At 43.5% G+C, this 17,586-nt stretch overlaps 1 protein-coding gene across 1 annotated transcript in view; it reads right to left on the bottom strand.

Annotated features, from left to right (window-relative positions):
- Window positions 1-12: 12 nt before the first annotated feature.
- itga5 (integrin, alpha 5 (fibronectin receptor, alpha polypeptide)) overlaps window positions 13-17,586 on the bottom strand; it is a 31,169-nt gene continuing 13,595 nt past the window's right edge. The window contains exons 3-30 of the mRNA XM_088368795.1: window positions 16,733-16,833; window positions 16,250-16,373; window positions 15,886-15,947; window positions 15,755-15,800; window positions 15,509-15,634; window positions 15,385-15,429; window positions 15,178-15,221; window positions 14,990-15,046; window positions 14,789-14,841; window positions 14,459-14,667; window positions 14,190-14,381; window positions 14,066-14,111; window positions 13,821-13,934; window positions 12,335-12,390; window positions 11,949-12,106; window positions 11,706-11,843; window positions 8,754-8,821; window positions 7,325-7,475; window positions 7,147-7,239; window positions 6,471-6,550; window positions 6,306-6,386; window positions 6,099-6,204; window positions 5,850-6,008; window positions 5,370-5,477; window positions 3,098-3,211; window positions 2,770-2,871; window positions 2,449-2,571; window positions 13-2,369 (exon numbers count right to left, since the gene is read on the bottom strand). Coding sequence (XP_088224921.1) covers window positions 2,286-2,369; window positions 2,449-2,571; window positions 2,770-2,871; window positions 3,098-3,211; window positions 5,370-5,477; window positions 5,850-6,008; window positions 6,099-6,204; window positions 6,306-6,386; window positions 6,471-6,550; window positions 7,147-7,239; window positions 7,325-7,475; window positions 8,754-8,821; window positions 11,706-11,843; window positions 11,949-12,106; window positions 12,335-12,390; window positions 13,821-13,934; window positions 14,066-14,111; window positions 14,190-14,381; window positions 14,459-14,667; window positions 14,789-14,841; window positions 14,990-15,046; window positions 15,178-15,221; window positions 15,385-15,429; window positions 15,509-15,634; window positions 15,755-15,800; window positions 15,886-15,947; window positions 16,250-16,373; window positions 16,733-16,833 — 2,840 coding nt within the window. The 3' untranslated portion in view covers window positions 13-2,285. The remainder of the gene's footprint in view (window positions 2,370-2,448; window positions 2,572-2,769; window positions 2,872-3,097; window positions 3,212-5,369; window positions 5,478-5,849; window positions 6,009-6,098; window positions 6,205-6,305; window positions 6,387-6,470; window positions 6,551-7,146; window positions 7,240-7,324; window positions 7,476-8,753; window positions 8,822-11,705; window positions 11,844-11,948; window positions 12,107-12,334; window positions 12,391-13,820; window positions 13,935-14,065; window positions 14,112-14,189; window positions 14,382-14,458; window positions 14,668-14,788; window positions 14,842-14,989; window positions 15,047-15,177; window positions 15,222-15,384; window positions 15,430-15,508; window positions 15,635-15,754; window positions 15,801-15,885; window positions 15,948-16,249; window positions 16,374-16,732; window positions 16,834-17,586) is intronic.

Raw genomic sequence — 17,586 nt, 5'->3', positions numbered from 1 at the left:
AACCCCAGGGGATTTGTTAAAAAGGGAAACAGTTTATTTAAAATACAAATCATACAAAGTAGAAATTTCTAACTCATAGCAGGAACAATTAACCTACAAGATGCGCCCTCTCCATCCAGCAAAATTAAAATGAATCCCCAATATGGGGTGAGAAAATTCACAAGTTACCATTTGGAAATACTCTCCTAGTCATAAATATGTACAACGACTTTTTGGAAACGAAAGGAAGAAGGCTAGGACATGCCAAAATTCAAAACAAAATAAAGGTGGCAAGAGGTGCAGTGCCTTCACATGGTGTAACCACAGGGGACGATGGAGGTGACACCCCGTTCTTATAAATTAGGAAGAATCTTGTAGACCATTTGAAAAACATTAAATCCGTATACTGTACGTGAGGGGGGTGGTTAGTGAGGCAAACAAACGTGAATCGTGTTTAGTAAAACAGTCATGTTGGGATAGAGGCAACCATACAGCGCATCATCATTATTCATCATGTCAGCTCTCCAAGGTTGGTGATCTTTATCCGTGCAACAAAGTGGTGACAAATTCATTCAAAGTGTAATATCAGCAAAGACGAACCTGAACAATGAAATATGTGCTTATCGCAAACAACACTTTAGATTGCGTAACAAAACTAAAATAGAATGCATACAAAACAATGACTTGGAGGGGGGGGGTTGACTATAAATATTGCACATCTAAACAAGCTCCCAGTGCCTGGTTGGCCCTTTTCTGATGCCAATATGATACTTGGGACGGCAGTATTGCAATACGATAGTATCGTAATATGATCGAAAGTCCACCTGGTGACACAAATAATGACAACAGATTTCATCAATGACAATGGAAAGGGCGGGCTGTCACTATTGAATAGTTTCATAATTGATTATTCTAACAATTATTCCATCGATTAATAAAATAATCACATACAACTTTATTGCCGTTAGTGTATTGGAAAATGTGTTTTTACTTTTAACAGTTTTATTAACCAATTATTTTATTTATTCGGTATTATTTAGTAATTAAAGAAAAACTAAACAACAGTTAAGCAATATCACACAAGTAGGATTGATGACATTGTTTTCCAAAAGAAACGAGTCCCGCTCATAATGGCAAAAGAAATCAGAATTCCTTTTGAGAGCCTGAAATCAAAAGATTACTCAATTATTAAAATATGATAATTGAATTTCTTTCTTGTAACAAGGTTTTGATAGTAAAATTTGGATGTGGCAACATGTCATGGAGGAAAGTCGTCATGAACAAGGACCTACCGGTGGGAACGCTGGAGGAATTCATACAATAAAACTAACATTCATAAATATGCCATTCACACAAATGCATGTCCGCTATCACACTCAAACGTCAGAAAGTATTTGCATGTCAAAGTCCAAGAACAAGACTAAAATCAAATTGAAAAGAAATCTCAACACTTGTCTTGATCAAGTTCAGTCCTGCAGTCTTTTGGTTGTGATCTGATTTTGTTTTTCCCTCTCTTAGTTAAACGGGTCATAAATAGTATGTCACAGTAACACCAAGCTGAAAATGGGCTCCTTCACACTCGCAGAAACTGCTCTCGACATGAACCCTCTGTGTTGGCTACAACTCTGCTGATTGTCACGTTCAGGGCTTTGGTTCGAGGCATCGTGACTTTTCAGAGTCCAGAAAACTGGCGGAACTTTTAAAGCAAGGCTTTGTCCAGTTCCAGTCCCGTCTCGAGTTATTTAGAGGTTCTGGCGAACAAGCAAAGCGATCAGTAGCAGGCAACTTGAAAACCCGTGAGGAGCGCGAGTCAGTCTTTGGCATCTTTGGAAGTGAATCAGTAGATTTTCTTTGAGTGCAAAAACAACTCAACGCAGCACCATCCTCAGACCTGAGGCAGAGAGATTGCCGCCACGAACGGACACAAAGCGTCTGACCTGGCGGTTGGACACAAAGCGTCTGACCTGGCGGTTGTCTATACCTGCGTAACCTGTCCTGGACGCTGGAGACAATCCTGTGAGCATCCTGGACAGGTCAGCTGCATTCATATACTACATTGAAAAAATGATCCTAATGATCTACTTTGCCAAGCGACCTGCTGACAAACATAAATACAAAACAAACATTCATTTGGTTTGGAGTACGTCTGGAATTGTCTTCTGACCAGTCTAGTAGTTCCAGTGGTCTCGTTTTTTGTTTTTTTTTGCTGCTTTGCAATCTTCCGTCGTGTGTCTCCCTTGCAATCATGTGGCCTGGTTCTGTGGTTCTGCGGCCCTGCTAGAGGGAGCCTGGCTCGCGTGGGCTGCTCAGGCCTCCGAGGCAGCCTGCGGTTTGAGTTGGGCTTTTTCCATGGCGGTGCCGTACGGGAGGGATCTCTTGAAGAAGCCGAACTGCCGAATGACACGGAGCAACAATTCAATGATGGCAGCCCTTGAATACGATTTTTTTCATCCTCACATTGTCACTGACCTTGTACAGGACAAAGATGAGCAAGGCCAGAAGCAGCAAACCTGCCAGAATGGCCAAGATGATGATCCATAGTGGGACCGAGTTATCAATGTCAGGTTTGTTCCACACCACTGGGGTCACCACCTGATGACCACATGAGCACACTTAGAATCAAATTCCTCTACATCTCTAAAAGTGAAACAAATAAAATAAATGCATGAATCTATTATTTGAAAACGTTAACATGCGTTTCTACGCTTACAAAGGTAACTGTGTGATAATAAATATTTACATGTTGAATAATTATTAATATGTAAATAGGTAAACAAACATCCTAAATACCTTTTTGTGTCCACTGGGAACATGTTTGGGTAGGATGGCATAGGGCATGGTCTTCACACTGTATCTGGCCAGGCACTCCAGCACATACTGCTTGTATGCTCTCTGCAGGGAAAACATGACATGCATGTAGTGTTACTATCAAATGCTAGGTGGCAACAGAGACAAAGAAACGCCCACGTTTGAGCGTGCAATTAAACATACTGCAGTGGGTCAGACATGTATGGGGTCTCCAAAGGGACATAATGGATCATTTCAAAGGAAGCAACAACAAAAAAACACAACACCTCATCTGTCATATAATAAAAATTTTAAAAAAAGCTTCACTAACCTCCATGAATGTCTCCGCCCAGACGCGGGAGCGCACTTTGAGGATGGCCGTGGTCCCCTTCTCTAGGAGACCCACTTGGCACTGCAGGGCCCAGCAGTTCACATTGGAGCAAGACTACACAAAACACAATACATGCTGATTAGATGCTTTTCATTTGACTTCACACCACAGCAAATTTTTGACAGCAGGTCACAGCTGAACTGGAAAAGAGGTCAAGACCAATCTCAGAGCACGAATAAACAAACAAGCATTCTCATACACACCAATGGATGATTTCATCGATGAGCCTGACATGCATGGTTTTGGAATGTGGGAGGAAGTTACATAAGCAAGGCAAAAAAAATATTCAATTTTGAGCCGTGTGGCAGACCACAATTTGCATTTTTACATACCGTACAGACCTGCAACCACTAATAAGCACACCAGGTCAGTCGTTGGTGGTGATTTATTATGGAAACTCTAGTTTGAGTAATTTGAGTTTGTATAATTTGACATCTAGAAAAATGTTCCCCTAAAATCAAGTCAAGTTTTTGAGAAACTCCAAAAGCAGCTTTGACAAGGGGTATTAAAAGAAAATAATGTGACGAAGAAAAAAAACATGACACGAGTGACGTTTATTAATTTGGCCAATTTTTTTTTTATATACTTTTATGACTGCTTCTACAATATCCTCTGATTCTAATCGCCACCTTTGCCATTAAAGATTGTTTGCATGCATAACTTGTTTTTACACGTTTGTATATCTAGAAATGTTCATTAGAAACAAAAACCTTGCATGTACAGTTAGTAATAAAAAAACAAAGCATAGCAATGGTTTGAGCCTGGTAAAGATTTTTCTATATCCATCCGTTCCTATGCAAAACTCATCACAACCAATCAGCTGTCAACTAGCATTCCGGAATTCATTTGGTTCGGCCAAAGACTGTAAAATTCACTGTAAATTCAAGGCCACCTAGAAAATCAGCTGCTGACAAGTGAAGGACCCACAAAGGGTGAAGTATTTAAAAAGAAAAAAACATTCAAGTCAAACAAGTGGGAGCCACATTATTGCTGTCGGTCAAATAAATACAAAGGAGTCCAATGTTAAGAAGTCTTAACCGTGCCTGCTTCAAATTAGATTGGAAGGAATGTCATCTGACTGTAAAAAAACAGAAACCTTTTCATATTACTGTCCAACAGCTGAAAGCAGTCTATTTCTCCTCAAGATTGTCTAATGAGTCTCCCACAAATCATCTCAGTGCCCAACACGTGGGCCCCATGCAACGGAGGCAGACCACCCTGAGATGCAGAGGTTTCCTGCGGGAGTTCTTTGCTTCACTTAAAAGGCTGACAAACGCAAGAGGAGCCCCGAAGTGAGACAGACTTATTAAAATCAAATAGACAGGCGGGCTATCAAACCACTTCCTCCGACTCAAACCTCTTCAGTGCTCAGGGCAAGAGACCCCCCCCCCAAAAAAAAAAACAAGTGGTCCATGAGAAGGACATGGGAGTTTTCCAGTGCCAAGTCCTACACATCCTCGTTTGTAGGCTTCTGTGGTCGGGATGTGAAGGTCGGTAAAATTAAAGTTGTTCCCGACACGTCATTAAAAGAAACAGCAGCAGACAGACGCGGTTGTTGGTGATTGAATGCGGTCCCTGCATTGGTCTCTTCCTAACTGAATTAAATAACGTTGCCTCGTTTCCCATTATGACTGCCAACACATTTTGTATAATAAAAGAAAAACGCCTTCAATTGTGTAACCAATTCTCAAATTCAAGTGCGAATTACTCAAAGAGGCCAACCCCTTTTCTAAACCCTCACATAGTAACATGCTTCTTTAGTGAGACAAAGATGCATTGAGCATCACGTGCGTACATGGAAGACAGGGCAGGCACTGTTTGGGACGCCAGCACAACAATGTCTTTACTTGAGGCAGGTATCCATACCAGGAGACCTGCAGCTGGGACTGTCAATGGTCCCTGTATGGACCCAGTACTATATGTAAAGGGGGCCCCATCTCAACACAGTTATTAGTTACAACAACGTGACAACCCTGACAATAATTCCCTTTCAATGCCATTGGCCCTGCGGTATGCAGTCACAAACTTGGATGGAGTGCGATGAAAGCCGAACACAGACATGTTAAAAAAAAAAGCTAGCAACACTTTTCAATTGCATTGCATAATATCCTTAAATAAGACAGATGTGAAACTTGAATTAGCATTCACTTTTACTAACTTAAATTGATCTATTGTGGAGCCACCATCCAAAACGTCAGTAAGGCCTTCTTACCAGGTTTGTCGAGTGCGCGAGCGGGTTCTTGTGCGCCTCCCGCCTTTCCACGCGGTGCTCCTGGGCCCTCAGACCCAGATGAGGTGGTTCTGTTGCCGTGTGTTGGAGCTGTAAAGGAGAGACGAGCATTAAGCATTTTCCACAGTGACCTCCCGTTCTGAGGCCCCAATGTCAGCACGCTATTAATCAGACGCACGGAAGCGTGGCCATCCCTAAAAGAAGACACAGATGAACTCTGCCCAACATCTGTAAATACAAACAACTCCCTTATATTTGGAGGGAGGGGGCACACCGCCGGCTGTCAGCGATGAGCGAATTTACTGCCATTGAGGTGGTTGATCAAAGCATTGGCACGGGTGGGGCTGGCAGGCTGGTAGACACTTAATCATACATCGTGCCGCCAATCATCAGGAGGTCTTAAAAAGTTCTGCGAGTCTCCGAGAGGTCAAAATCAGAGCAGATGTGCATCAGTGCACTCACTCTGAGTTGGAGGCGGTTCACGTTGCTGTCGGAGGTGCAGTTGATGGGGCCCTCGGTGGAGAACTCAAGGGGGTAAAGCAGATTGTGGCGCTGGGCGGCCAAGGGGCAGCGGAGCTCCAGAAGCGTGTGGCTGATTCGACTGGGGCCATTGTTCACCAACTGCAAAACAACGCCCGATGCAGCGTCAACAGGATCAACAGGCTGATACTGTAGTACAGTAGTAGGTGGAAAGGGGAAAGAAGTGCTTACCTCATAGATGTGTTCCACTGCTGGCCCCACTTCCTGCTCCATTTCGTAGTTCTTGGTCACCTTCCAGTTGGCCGGTGGGAAGAAGACCTTATCTGGGCGAGACACCCTTAAAAAAAAATGGAGAGACAGAGAGAGAGAGAGAAGGTGGGAGTGAGAACATGTTTGGTGAGGCACCAAGAACTTGCTTGAGGCCCCGGGAGTCCTCACCCTTGCAGGATGACCTCAGCTTGGACGACCACCTCCAACTTGTAAGGCGCCACCTCGCTGTGAGAGTTGTTCTCATTCTTACTGTAGATGCCAAGAAAAAGAGTGTGGTAAGGTGACCTCAAAACCAGAAAAGATTTGGGACTTTTTAAACTGTTGGCAAAGTACCTGCGAATCTGCAGCTCAAACTGCACCGTTTTGTGCGTGTCTTTAAGTCGAGGCACCGTGAAACGAAGACCTGCCCAAAGCTGAGGAGAACATTCATCATAAGTGCCTTACAAACATACTTTAAACAAAAAAAGTAGCAGAAGAAAGTTCATTCTGACATGTTTTTCAGGGCGTTTGTGCAAAAGTGTGTTAGATAATGCTAATTTTTACTAACAATTTCATTCATCACAATCCATTCGCTGCTTTTTTTTATTTTTTTCAGAAATAAGGAAATAACTATTAACAATGACAATTTAATTAATTACCTTATTAAACGGATCGGACTGCATTCCTGCTAACGCGTTGTGAGACTCAGTAACTAAGCCCATTACAAAAACTGTAACTTATGTTACTTTGTTACTGCCTAAATGTAATATATTATTGCTTCCCAAAACTAAAATGGAACATAAATTTGAAGCCAAACAAAAGTTCCACTATAACTGTGTTAAATACGGTTAAAATGAAAAAAAGATTTCTGGCAAAACATTTCCTAAATCCTGCTGACTCTGTGCAGCTTGTCTCCGGTTGACATTTTGACTCTTTCCACAGCAGAGAGAAAATCCGAGACGTCACGCCATTTTTTTTGATCGCCATAAAACATGATTGTTCGGGGAGTGCCTAACGACGGCGCTCTTACACTGGTGCCAGACTTCATGGGGTTTCCCAGATCACAACTGAGGTATCGGGTCTGGTTCTCTGTGTCGTAGCTGCAGGTCAGCTGGGTCAAGCTCTGCGGGACAAACGTGGAGGGAAAAGTGTGAGCATGTCCAAAGAATGTGCTCTTTATTTTTAGTAGGGGGAGCAGCTGTGCTCACCTCATTATTACGGGCGATGCCGCTGTAGTCGGCCTCGGGTGGTAGCACCACGTAGAGTTCTGCCTCGTAGGCGCCGCCCTCGCCCTCATTCCTGGCGTTGAAAGTCAAGGTCAGGGCGTTGTCATCGCCCAGGTACACTTCCTTTCTGTCCCTGTGGAGCCAGAAGAGGGAAGAAATTATTACTAATTGGGGTCAAATGGTGTCTCCAAGCCAATAAATGTGTGGAACAGTTGTCAGGTTGTCATATTTTGCCAATCGATCATTGACGCCATTGCTCGGATCTGCCAAGGAAGACATTTCAGCAAACAAAATCTCATGTACTCCAGAGACATTCTGTGCTGCCGTCGTTGTTTAAATAGATTGGATGGATAGGTCCATCTTCTAATCGAATTGGCGATAGGTTTTTTATTTGACTTGACGGTTGGTGCTGGGCTCAAAAATCCTGATTGTATAAGCCTACACAACACTGGGAGCATAGAACAACGGCGCTCCCATTCTGCTTCCTCCCATTCCCTGGAACAATGAAGAATTCCATAGCGAGGGTCACGCACATGCTTCTAATTAGCGTCTGCTCTCATAAAGGGAAAGCTGGCGAGCAGTTCTCCTGTAAGTCAGCTGTAGCTGTCTTCGAAATGGCGCTGCGCTTTTTTTTTTTTTCAAAACCAAACAACAGATCCAAATTAGTAAAAGGCCACAACACCGTGAAGCCTCCCTGAGGGACTCCTCCCTCCAACAGGTTGTGTGCTTTGGCAGCCCAGTGCAAGAAACAACACTGCAGGAATGATGGCCTCTTTTTTTTTTGTATTTGGATGAAATTCCACAAAACTCATGGCCATCACATTAGCCCTTGGCCCCAACACAGCAGGCCCAAAAATTCGGACATGGTTCTGATTGCGCTAATCGCACTTTTCTGGAGTTGTACTTTCAATGCACCCACAGCAGGTTGTTCCATATGCAAGGGGTCACCCATACATGCAGATGGCAGATAAATATAGGAATGTGAAATCGAAATGACAGAGCGGAGAAGGGAGTATCAGGGAGGAGGAAAATGCTAACAGATTTCTCGGCACAGCGTGTGGCAACCTCTGCATCAGGCGGGACCTTTGGACTTTTGGCACACGGCGCTCGCGTTTCCTAACAATTGCCTGTCTCCTGCTTGTCGTAGCACCTGTCGAGCGCACGCGCCTCCTGTTTTGAAAGGCCGGTGCTTGCTTGACCTTCCGTTGGTGTGTTCAAGCCAGCAGCGGTGCAACAAAAACAGGAGCAGTCAGGTTTGAGTGCAGGGGCTTGATTTTATCAATTCCAATTGGTCCTTAATTGAGATTTCAAACAGCATTCACTCCAACTTTGTACATTTGCGGAATCTACTGTATTTCCCCATCAATCATAAATGGATTCCAAGAAATATGAGAGGAAATGAAAGACTCACCCGTGGACTGCCAGCTTCAAATCGGGGACGCAGATGTTGTCTTCTCCGCAATCCAGCAGAATCTGAGCCTGAACACACATTTATTCAAACACAAAAAAATGTGACATAAAGAAGCCACACTTTTTTCTTTTGAATTCAGATAATAAATCACATGTGTTGAAGGGAGACATGAGGATGAGTGTAGCATGATGCAACATGTACAATGACTGATGACATCCCGACACACACCTGGATCACAGCCCCCCTTCTTATTTATAGGATTACAAACGGATGGTCTGAAACACTGTAGCGGCTCAATGGGACGACCCGGTGAGCTAGTGATAGGAGCAGACGCGTACACACACTCTCCTCAGCCAGCTGTGCCGGCACGCACATGTTTTGTGTTTGCGACGTCACACGAGGAAATGATGAGTCTGACCGTAGGGAAGCATACACTCTTGCGGCACGGAGCACGCGGCTGCAAGTTCACCGATCTCGCCACCGTCCCACATCACAGCGCTCTGTGGCGGGCCACACTTTCCACACACGCTACGCCACCCCAGTGAAACCAGAGAGGCAGCGTCGTTAGGCTGTAGAAAAACTTAAGCCATGCATACGCCTCATTATTCTAGCACTGTCTTTAAAATGCTGACTCCCACTGCGCGTGTAAATCGCTTGTGTTGTAAATGGTACGATTCAACTGGAGGTCTGTGGGTGGTGGTAATAAATGTTTAAAACTGTTGCCTGAACATCAGATCAGATATGCTAAGTCAAAATGTTGTCAACGTAGATGACAGCCAAGCGAGCCTCATCGGACTCGAGTTAGAATGTGTCGTACAAAAAATGACTAGGATGAGTTGGTAACACAACCACGTGGAATCTGCTATAATATGCGGAATATCACGTGACTAAGGCCAGAAAATAGAGACCCCGAGACTGTCCTGTCTTTTCTAAACAGTTTGAAGTGTTCTAATACCAGTCTTCTGCAAAATCAACTTCAACATTCCAATGCAATTTCCCATGCTATAGGTGAGAAATTTCACCTTTCATAATTTTCTGGAATATTACATACAGACATCGAAACCCCCAAAACTGAAGAGAATGGCACTTCCAAGGCAAGAAAGGAACTAGCACTGTTGCTAAATTAACGTTGTACCTGCGGCAAGCTAAATTGCATCAGCCTGCGACTGTCAGTGTCACGATGTCGGTGATGACGAGGATAATAAATAGAAGGAAGAGATTAGAGAGAGCAATGTGCCTGCCTCCACCCCCTCTGTTATTACACCAACACCAGGCTCTAATTATGGACACCAAGGGAAGCCGCCATGTTAACTACGCACATGGTTCTTTGGACCTGTGTGGATAACACATGTGATGCTAGGAGCTTCACAACAACTCTGACAAACATTTGCAGTATAATGATGAAAGTAATACAAGTCTTTTTTAGGGCTATCAAACCACATGATTTCTCCCAGTCCCATTACAAAGTGGGAAAAAAAATACAGTGGGAAATGTTAAGGAAATATGTTTTGAAAGCCAATTGAAATTTAGAGCCTGAGACCGTTGTATTCATCTGGAGTAGGCATGTTACAAGTCAAACTTGAGCGGATCCATGTGTGATTTACACTGTAGGCATCAGATAGAACAAATGGAATTTGACCAAATTGTCTTCTGTCACAGATGATTCATATTTCAATCATGATTTGTTACTAACTTGTGTCTTAATCTGAGCGAATGAAGTCGTCCAGTGTGGCGCAACAGATTCTATAAGAACGTTTTTAAAAACGAGTGTCCTCTGCATGGTGCAATCAAGCGAGAGTACTTCATTAATCAAAGTAACAAAGGACAATGAGGGCCTTGTTGCATACTTTCAAGCTCCCAAGAAGAACAACAGCTGAGATTCATGCAAATGATGCCAGAATGACGCCCATGAATTGATGCAGCATGAGACGATAAATCCCGCGAGTAACATACGGAATAGGTTATGGATGAGAGCGTGAGTAAGTTTTGAGACACGTCCAGACTTGATGAAAAGTTGCTGCCACACAGTCTCACAGTTTAATGAAGGTCAGAGCTGCGTTATCACAATAAACTCCAATTCTGCGGATGAAATTAAATATCCTCAACACGACTCCCGACCCCCAATTGACACATGAGTATGTTGAATTTCAGGATTATCCTAAAAGGGAGCTCTGCCAGATTTAAGTTTGATATTTTAGCTCAAGGTCTTGGCTCTTGGCAGCGTCCCACATCTGTGAGAGGCCCACAAGCTTTGATATGTTGAAGGCAGCAGCCAAGGAGAAGAGACACGACAGCGAGAGACACGTTAACCAAACTGGAATATACAAAGCAGGGTCCATCTAGGCACGTGTCAATGAGTTTGGTGTGGGACCAGCTCATCAAACACCTTTAGCAAGAACTCGAATGGCCAGCAGGCTGTCTCTTGGGTCCAACATCAGGCAACTCACCAATGGAAAACAATACCCACAGACACATTCCACACATCTCATAGAAAGTCTTCCCAGAGGTCAAACATTTCATCCATGTTCATTCCTGTAGATGGAAATCTTGCATCATACAGCCCGAGACCAGAAAGTTGTATTCTCTTCATATTTTCATACTGAAATCCCCTTTTTAAATCACTTGAATCTTTTTCTGGCAGTATCGTTCCCTCATGATTTTTATTAGATAATTGTTGAGGCTGTAGTGATGTGTGTCCATGTTATCACATGCCTTGCGCTGGAATTTGGAGGGACAGTTAAAACCCTTTAATTTTCTGAGATTTATAATCAGGTGGGCCTTTTGTATGGCTGTACAATAAAGTTTGACTTATTTAAAAGAGACCGGTTCATTGAGACTGCGCCTTATAATCCAGTGCGCCTTAAAATGACAGCATGCTGTACAATACATACATGCTACTTCATTTCATTCATGCACTTGTGGTTAGATGAAACTTTATTTAGTCTGAAGTACCTTTTGCTCTATCATGTTGGCGGATTGATAGTTGAGAATGGGTCGCAGGCCGTGCTGATCCACAGCAGCTTTGGAATCCAGGCTGAAGTTCAACGCCACCAAGATTGAGGAGAGTTTATCCCTGAATTCCTTCTCATCCTGCGGTCAAAAATAATTTTGAAGAATACGCGGTTGAATAAAACAGACTGGATACAGCAAGGAATGGTAGCATTATACAGGACATAGCTGCGAAAGAGGACCTACCCTGAGGTAAATCTTGGTGTGGTTGCACACACGCTCGCCGTGGCGCACACGTATGTTCCTCTGCAGCAAAGGCTGCTGGGAATCCAGGAAAAGAGCTCGTCTCACCGCTCCTTTCTGTTTCAACTTCTGACTGTCAAGCTGCAACTCCACCTGGAAATCTGCCATGCATAAAAAGAATAATTTTAAATGATTTTATCTATTTATGAATGGTGATCTCCATTTCTGTAGAAAAAAACACTACATCTGGACCCAGGCTTCAAGACTTACAGTATAAATCACAATAGTTGACGGAATGAAATCCAGCAATCATGTGCCAAAACTTTCACTGTCTGATGTGAAAAATCACAACAACTTTTCGACAAAGTAGATGTGGAATGTTGTCTCACCGAGAACGTCGGGTAGGTGCTTCCCATCAGCCGATATGCAGAAACTCAAGTTGACGCTGTGTTGGAGAGAAGTTTGATTGTAAATAAAAAGCTCACAGTCCATTCCTTACATGTTTCCCATTTCAGGGTAATGTAACAAATGCAATGACTAAGATGACTGGGAATGTTGGGAAGCCAGCTTTCACCAGGCCGGGCTGATAAATTGATGCATGTAAAAACGAGTAGCAAAGTTAAGAAGGGTGAAATTGGGCAAGCACTCGAGTTACAGCAGCGACTGGCCAAAGGTTACCCATGGAAGTCGTCTCCCATGACATCAACCGCATAACACGCTGCTGATGTCTTAACAGCCCACCCCCACCTAATCATTGTAGAACCCGCAAAAACCGGAACAGGATACGGTGATGAATGTGCTAACTGGCTCTGTTTTGCCACCGCTGCTGTTTACTTAGAGTAAGTGACATTTCCAGGTACGTAATATGATTTGATAAGCAAACTGTTGCTCATATTCTTAACCTGTATTGCAATGTTTGGTCAATTACATTTGAGACAAAAGAAGCACAAGATTTGATTTTTAGCAAAGGAAGGTCATTCAATACAATTGACAAAGTGGTGTAATTGGAGTCATTTGCCCAGTCTTGTATTTCTAGTAATCATATTTTTTAATAAGTGCCCTTAAAGAGCCATATCTTCTTGAATTCAGTTATTTAAAGTGCAGAAAACAGTCATAGTGTTGTTGAATCTATTGAATCAATTGATTCTTTTTATTAAGAACCTTTCTGTGTTTTTTTTTCAGTCGGATAAACATCATGGCATCCTTCATTGCTGATATTATCACGCAATCATCTGCACCATTTGCAAAGTATTCAAATCTAATATGTGAATGACTTGCTTCTAAATCTCCCCTTTATTTCTTTGCCCTATCCAAAACTAACACAAGGAGACAAAGTACAAGGACCTCTATTGAGGAGCACTAATATCTTTATCCAAGCTCCTGTGTGTGAATGCTCCAGCCCAACTGTGAGTCTACGTGTCCTGATGTTTCCCAGCTGTGTTCCACTACCCAACAATATCGCATTCAAAGCAACTGCAAGGAAAAGGCCCCTCCCCTCTCTCACTCTCCTTGCCATTATCCCCTCTGAAAACTCTTCATCACCACAGCAACGCGGCGGTGTAATCAAGACACATGTGTATACAAACGTTTCCTTCATAAAGTGGGGGTAGAGGGGTGCACACACATGAGCACAGTGTTAAGCGTGTTTAAAATCCAGCCACCGCCGTCTGCTTCCTCTCTTCTGGAGAGGGAATAGTGCGCACATTTATAGGAAGCCACAATGGCCAACAATGCTGCTATTGAACATGTCGCTTAAATGCACAACACAAAAAACACGCATCACGTGAGAGCAGCACTCGAGCAACGCTGACGTGGTGCATATGCCTTATCAGGCAGGAAACAAGTGTTTACAGAAGTCGAGTTCTGGTTACTAACCAAGAAACGGAAATACTTGTGTTCCCGTTCGTGATCATGCAGTTCTTCTCTTCAGGGTTGATCATGGTGGGGTACACTGTCAGCGAGGCGGTGGTGTTGACGATGGGCCGGGATCTGTGAGAGACCACCACGGCATATGTTAAAAAACATTACAGCATAAAAAATTGCATAGACTTTTCTGTTTGAATTCGACAACATGAAAACTCAATCATTATAAATAATTTCAATAATGTTAAAGAACAAACCTGTAGAGAACGGCCTTATCAACTCCAAAGGCACCAACAATAAGATCTGGGAAGATGAGGAGAAAATGATGAGAAAGCATGTAAAGGCCTGATATGCACACAGTTTTTTTTTAACATCACTGACCTGGGTAACCATTCCTATCCAGATCCTTGGCCCCTCTGAGAGCGAAGCCAAAACTGGCGGGAATGGAACCTGCGGCCCACTGGCCCGCAATCACCTGGGATGGCTTCTCTTTGAGGCCTTGGTGGAAGCCGTTGAAGATGTAGACCAAGCCCTGCTCCTCCTCTCCGCCAAATGGACTGCTCACAGCCACATCTGCCAAGGATGGCATTTGTGTTTTGAATGGTAGCAGATCGTACCGTTCCGCAACACGGTTGGTCGCCTGCTCTCACCATTGAATCCATCCTGGTTCAAATCACCCAAGGGTGCAATGGTGCTGCCGAATCTGCCAAACACCTGAGTGCCTGTCAGATGAAGTGGCCCGAGTTCCAGGCTCAAGGGAGCCCGCTGCAGGTATACGTAGACTCGGCCCATTTCTTCCAGGCGGTTGTCAGAGCCTCGCGTCATGAACATGGGGGCGCCCACCAGCAGGTCGACCATCCTGCAGACAAAAAAAAGGACATATATTCGGTCACTCACGTTGAGACACTTTGAGGTGTAATGCCTAGTCATTGGCCTCCAATTAGGTCCCGATGGTTATTTTTGGGTGAGAGAAAACTCACCCATCACTGTTGATGTCAGTGGTGGCCACTGCATAGCCAAAATATGATCCCATCTGGGAACAAAGACAGCAATTGTTTTGTCTCAATGTCATAAAATTCAGACTGAAGATTCAGAAAATTTTTCTATTAATTTATTCATTTTTTGATTTGCCACTACATTGTTCAATTAACAAATGAGCTTCACTGAAAATTCTGACTCACCTGCTCGCCTGTGTAGTTAATCATCATCTTCAAGTCCGTTCCATTGAGAATGGACACCTGCAACACAGCAGTCAAAGATGCCAAAATTTAATTTTACAAAAACACCCCCCCCCCTTTTATTTTACACCATTAGTCTTAAAATCCACACAGCCTCCGAAAAAGAAAGTCAAAATAGAACACGTTCTTACCAAACCATAAAGCATGACTCCTTTTGGAACGCCAGCCACAAAATCTGAGGGAAATAAAGTCAAGAGTTACAGAAGGAAGAAATCTAGCAGAACGCAACTCGGGCCAAAAACATATTCGGGTGGCTTAGTTTCATGTTCTCTCTAGTCTACTGCAATTGTATTTGTCGCCAACCCCTGGCCTGGTTGTAAACATTTAATTGACTTTACCTTCAACTTGATCTCCACTGAACTCCCCCACAGCCACCGAATAACCTTATAGGGCATAAAAATGAAAGTGAAATTTCTTGGAGTATTAATAAACAAGGGTGAGGAGGAAGAAAAATGGTGTTACCTTGGTAGCTGTCATCATGTTTAGCCTGGACCTGTTTTGTTTGGATTTGACCGCCCACAGACTGCATAAAGTAGCCCGGGTAGTAGGCCTCAATAATGTCCTCTTTATCTGCTGAGATCACTTGACCTGAGTTATGACCAAAGATGAAAACCAGTTGGCTATGAACATGTAGGTATATATTTTTTCAATTTATTTATTTTTATAGAAAGAAATCTGAATTGCATTGAATGATGCGTCAAATCCTACCTTGCCAGAAGTAGCTGCCCGGCCCACCCAACACCACTCGACCGTCCTGAAAGATAAAAAAAAAAATACATTGGGCGTTACTACACTGACAAATGAAATGGACAAATCTTGGTCCAAAACGAGGTGGTTACCGTGGTAAAGTCGGCACTGAATCCTCCTTGGCAGTATCCTTGTCCTCCCTCATCGCTGATTTCTACAGACATGACAGATCCATCACAATATGAGGAATTGAGATGATACATCAATAATAAAATGATATTCGGTTTGGGTCACTCTGTTTGTACCCATAGGTTGATTCATTCTGTGGATTTAGTTTAGGGCCCTTTCATTAAAAAAAAAAGCAATGAGAAAAGCTAACATCGGAATAATAATACTAATACTGTCGTGACTGTTTTTGTTTTTATTAGTGTCATAACATCAACTGACTTTGGGTTAGCAGCAGTGTACTTGTGTTTGCTAAAACCTTTGTCAAGCTAAGACAAAGGTGACGGTCACCTGTTCGACAAGGTGCGTACTCCACAAATTTGGTAAAATTCTGAACGGAGAGGTAGCAGGTCCCAGTGGCGTCCGAGCGAGGTATGTCCTTTTCTGTCCGCCACGAGTAGAGAGGTGCGCAGGCCTGTAAGAAAGAAAATTGTGGGGTCAGTATGGAAGAGATGAGGTGGTGGACTGGACACGATTTTTAGATGGGTAATGTTTTTCCAGTTGCTACAACAGTGATCTAAAAGGGGGACGCCTACTGAGGGTGTCAGTGCATCTGGAGCAGGGTAACCACAAAACCCAACCCAGGTCATGACCCTAGCTGGACCAGATGACGGCCAAACTCTGACATCATTAGTTGGGCGTTGGGGGGTTGGGTTCATTGAATGTTTGATTGGGAAGCAAGTTTGGGAATGCAGTTAGGGGAACTTCACTGCATGTGTTGCAGCTTTATGGTGGGCTCATTTATGCAGCAATATTTTGCCAGGATCGACTTACCAGAATCGTGTCACCGTGGGAACGCACCGTGGCTCCGAACCATTGGTGCGACTTGAACTCGATCTGATGTACCGTGTTGTTGATCAAGACGCCACGAGCACCTGTGACAAACACACAAAGTTCCATTGACACCAAGACCACAAGTTGTAATGTGAAATATGAAAAAGAAAAAAAATTAATAAAGCAACACTCCTAAGATTTTTGTTTTCTTAAACACTCTAAGGTTAGTTGGCCAGATTAGCAGATACTACCTAAAAGCTGACCTTGCTTCCGGATATTTGGTCTTCACACAAAGTGAATGACACATGACACAGATGACAAAAATATAAAATCAATATTTTCAAACAGCCGTCGGGCGAAAATAAACAATTATGACGAGGGTGACGAATTCCTTAAGGCTGATGTGCAGCATCCAGAGTGTCTGACCAAATTCGAACCGGTCTGTCTGAGCTTAACCTCATTGACCCTTGGCCACGTTTGACCACCTGGCCAATGATCTGCCACTTCGACACTCCACCAGCAAGCAAGCGAGAGATGACAGATGGCCGCCGGGGTCAGGTTTAAACTTTGCAAAGTCATTGGCAGACAGATGCTTCATCTGTGCCGAAGCAACGCAAACAAAATCGATTACAGAGGGAAGAATAAATTTTTTAAGAACCAACTCTCACGAGGGTGTCGCCAGTTCTGAGAAGGAAGATGATGGTCATGACGTGTGCGGATGTGAGCAAAGCGTGTTGTCAGCCCACTCAGCAATCCAAAAGTGGAGTTCTGTTCCATCCTCCATGTGGAACAGCACAAAGATTTTGGTCCAAGCAAAATAATCACTGTTTGGACCGAAGCCCTCATAGCAACGT

Source organism: Syngnathus floridae, chromosome 2 (assembly GCF_059516105.1).
Source record: "Syngnathus floridae isolate MCC-2025c chromosome 2, RoL_Sflo_1.0, whole genome shotgun sequence".
NCBI classification, from domain to species: Eukaryota; Metazoa; Chordata; class Actinopteri; order Syngnathiformes; family Syngnathidae; genus Syngnathus; species Syngnathus floridae.
Note: the sequence above shows the minus strand (reverse complement) of the source record. Positions and strands in the feature narration are given on the sequence as shown.